The following is a 1,889-nucleotide window of genomic DNA, read 5'->3' as shown; positions in this document are numbered from 1 at the left end:
GGGCCCTGACACGCAAGTCCCCTACCCCTCCCTCACCCCGACCACCCGCACCCCGACCCATCACCAGATGACTTCGACTCGATGACGTCATTCATAACCACCGCCGCGGTGTCGCTGACGCAGCACTGCCCCGGGGCCAAGGCGCGCGGCAGGGTCACTTGGGAGGGGGTGTCCGCGGCCGGCGTCTGGGCCCCCGCGCTGGCGCCGCCGCCCGCCCCAGCGGGGCCGGGCGCTCCCGCCTTTGGTTGATATCGAGCCCGCGGTGGCGCAAAGCACGGCGGCTTGGAACTATCAGTGAGGCCAGCCAACAAGCGACCCGTGTGTCAGAAGGCCGATGACGTGTCGGAACGCGGCTCTGCGAATTTCAATTTGGAGTGTCACTTAATCATTTCGTCTTTTCGTTCCATTCGCAGGTGTGCGTGCTGCAGTTCTCCAACGCGGTGCGCACCGAGGTGCCGCTGGCGCCGGTGGGCGACGCCGCCGCCTTCGCCGAGACGGTCGGCAAGATGGTGCGTTCCCGCGCGCGGGCGAGAGACAGAGAGACGAGAGGGGTGCCACGCAGACCGATCGCGGGGGCGCCGACGCGCGGCAACGGCGCGCCCCGCCTGGCCTCCCGTCTCCTGCTCGCCCTGTCTGCCTGGCTGCCGCGCGCCGCAACTGGGTCGTTGTCAGTCGCGTTCCCAGCACCTGGCCGCACCCCATTGTGGCACTGCTGCAGGCCCCGCTCGCAACGACTCTCCCCTCCCCCGCCCGCCGCCAACTCCGCAACCAGCACGCTTTCACCCCCTGTACTGTGTCATCTCATTTGCTCCTGCGTTACACACAAACCCCCCTCCCCACAAAGGTGCGCATGAACGGCGGCACCAACATCGCCGCGGCGCTGACGCAGGCGGGCGCCGCGCTCAAGGCCGGGCCGGGCGCAGCGGCGCCGGCGCCGGGCGCTGCGCGGCTGGTGGTGCTGCTGACAGACGGCCGGGTGGACGGGTACCAGTCGCGCGAGGCCAAGGTGATGTCATGCGCCGTCAATTGTTGTCGTTCAATGTCATTCAATGTTGTTTGACGTGTCATTCGTTGGGGGTCGGGCTGGGCTGGGGTTAGGGGTGGGGGGCCGCGTGGGTCCTGGCAGAGGGGGAGCATTGCAGCCTGGGAGGTTCGGGCGGATGGGGTGCCGTGGCTCTGTGGTTTGCGCACAGGCATGCCTTGTGGGGGTGCAATTGGTTGGGGCAGGAAGGGGTGCAAGCATGCATGTGGTCACTCACTGACACACATACACACACACATTCACACACACACTGCATGCACACACCCATACACACAAATGCACACACCCTCTGTCTCTGCCCCATCCCCGCCCCCGCAGGACATGGCGTCGCGCCTCGCGGATGAGCAGGAGGGAGTCAGCATATGGGCCCTAGGGGTCGGCCGCGGGGTAGACAGACAGGTGCGCGTGATTGGTTGCAACAACACAGCACTAGGGTTTGAGTTCCAGGACTTGGGACTCAAACTTCATTCCGTTGGCGGGCGGTAGAGCTGCGCGCGTCGCGTTTGGGCCTGCGGGGCGCGTCCGGTGCGCGGCGGGTGTGCCGCCGTGGTGTTGGTGTTGAGTCGAGTGCCTGTGGCATCTCAAGGGCGGCTCGAGGTCTATGGCTGGGCGGCAGGGTTGGACCCTTCGCCTGTCTGTTGGGCTGCTGTTGGGGCAGCGCTCCTGGCGTCCCTCCAAGGCGAGGGGCCCGTGCATCAAGGCTCCCCGCAGCATCAGTACCGCGGCAACCCTTCTGCCGCTATGAGCCCTGCCCCACTCCTGGGCTCACGACACCCAAACACATCCAAAAGTGCACCCCGTCACACCCAGCAACCATCCCATCCCCCTTCCTCCCGCACCCACCGGC

At 66.8% G+C, this 1,889-nt stretch overlaps 1 protein-coding gene across 1 annotated transcript; it reads left to right on the top strand.

Annotated features, from left to right (window-relative positions):
• Nucleotides 1-81: 81 nt before the first annotated feature.
• MNEG_15283 (hypothetical protein) lies at nt 82-1,006 on the top strand (the record flags this gene model as incomplete). Its single annotated transcript, XM_014036246.1, has 3 exons — nt 82-183; nt 414-509; nt 845-1,006. Coding segments are annotated over 3 exons (360 nt in total), but the record flags the coding sequence as incomplete, so codon positions are not given.
• Between the last annotated feature and the right edge of the window lie 883 nt (nt 1,007-1,889).

Source organism: Monoraphidium neglectum (assembly GCF_000611645.1).
Source record: "Monoraphidium neglectum strain SAG 48.87 unplaced genomic scaffold scaffold05193, whole genome shotgun sequence".
Taxonomy (NCBI): Eukaryota; Viridiplantae; Chlorophyta; class Chlorophyceae; order Sphaeropleales; family Selenastraceae; genus Monoraphidium; species Monoraphidium neglectum.
Note: the sequence above shows the minus strand (reverse complement) of the source record. Positions and strands in the feature narration are given on the sequence as shown.